The sequence below is a fragment of the Gavialis gangeticus genome, unplaced genomic scaffold (assembly GCF_001723915.1).
Source record: "Gavialis gangeticus isolate Ggan-Ray unplaced genomic scaffold, GavGan_comp1, whole genome shotgun sequence".
In the NCBI taxonomy this organism is placed as follows: Eukaryota; Metazoa; Chordata; order Crocodylia; family Gavialidae; genus Gavialis; species Gavialis gangeticus.
The window spans coordinates 13764589-13765991 of record NW_017729025.1 but is presented as its reverse complement, the minus strand read 5'-3'; the positions used below and the strand labels follow the sequence as shown (position 1 = coordinate 13765991).

The following is a 1403-nucleotide window of genomic DNA, read 5'->3' as shown; positions in this document are numbered from 1 at the left end:
AGTGCACTGCAGATGTCTGTTTGTTGTGCAAGACTGGTTCCTCCTTCCGTCTCCCCTTGTTCCAAGACCATCTTGACTGCAATGAGATGTTACCTCTCTACATGCACCCTCCTCTTCTTGCTACCCTCCTCCCTCCCAATATTTGGGGAGGAGCACTGCCTACAGGTCATCTTGCTTTTCCTGGAAGAAGAGGGAATGCCCAACCAGAAGCAACCCAGGGGCTGCCAGTGCAAGGAGGGGCATTGGCCAGTTGTCTGGCTTCCATCCCCTCTTCTCTGCCTGCACAACAGAGATAAGAGGCAGGAAAGGCTGCCTGAACCCTGACTACAGGAGTATTGGGTAAAACTACTTGGATGAGGCAGAGCTCCAGAAGTTAGTGAATTGCATCTCCTACAGCTGCTCAGCAAAGGAAGAAGTCCAGGGATTGAAAGACACCTGGAAGATGCTAAAAGAAGGGACGTGCATGCCAGCCTCAAACTTGGACCAAAGTAATGGGCCCTGGCATTGTCTCCTAAGGATTTTTGCTATAGTGAAGCTCTTCCCCTGCTTTTGGTGCATTTTTGCAATACCCTGGATAGGTTTTTCCCTGTTCTTAGTTGCAGTTTTTATATAAAACAGAGAACTGCTTTTCTGATTCCTCTTCTATTTATATTTGTGGTGTTTTGCACACCCGGTTTTGTTCACCCGGTAGCCTTAAAAACAGGGAAGAATTATTAAATATGGAAAAGATCTCTTATTTCATTTTGTCACAAGTGAGAGAGGGCATCGAAAGCATGTTTAAAATAAAGCTGTATAGCAAACTTTTGCTATCCTATTGCAAAACCAAAGCACATTGCCTAGCATGCATCTAAACCTTGTGTACCATTTCCAATCTATAGATAAATCTGCATTTGTAGGGACTTTTTTCCTTAAATCCAGCCTTATTTTTAAAATCAGTGCAAATCTGCAGATTATTCCTTTCCTTTCTTTTGTGCATTGCAATATTTTGTTTTAAAGTTTTTAAACCGTTTGTTTTATTTATAATTTTTTTATGGTAGATGATGACTTATGAGTGGTATCTGCCCAAGGTAGCTAAGCATTTACCTGGCATCTCCTTTCCTGGAAGCCGGTGGAATCCTGTGGAAGGAACATTACCTGATGGAACACGCACGTTTAATCTCCATCATTTTCTCAAAGTAAATAAACAGTAAGCATTTCTTTCGTATGTAATAGCTTTCCTAAAATCTTTAAGCTTTTTTGTAAAAAATTGTTTATGTAGCAGCTGGTACTGCATCCAAAAGACCAATTTTCTACACCGACTTCCTTGCCAGCGGTGAGATTATTTTTGCAATTAAATTGAATATCTATGCAGAAGTAACACCATCCAGATGCAAACGTTGTTTGGTCCCCCCCCCCACAGCCCC

General features: G+C 42.0%; 1 protein-coding gene across 1 annotated transcript in view; it reads left to right on the top strand.

Annotated features, from left to right (window-relative positions):
- Positions 1–1403, top strand: part of TMEM260 (transmembrane protein 260) — a gene marked incomplete at its 5' end in the record, with an annotated part of 61250 nt that overhangs the window by 51599 nt on the left and 8248 nt on the right. The window contains one exon of the mRNA XM_019519888.1: positions 1038–1186. Coding sequence (XP_019375433.1) covers positions 1038–1186 — 149 coding nt within the window. The remainder of the gene's footprint in view (positions 1–1037; positions 1187–1403) is intronic.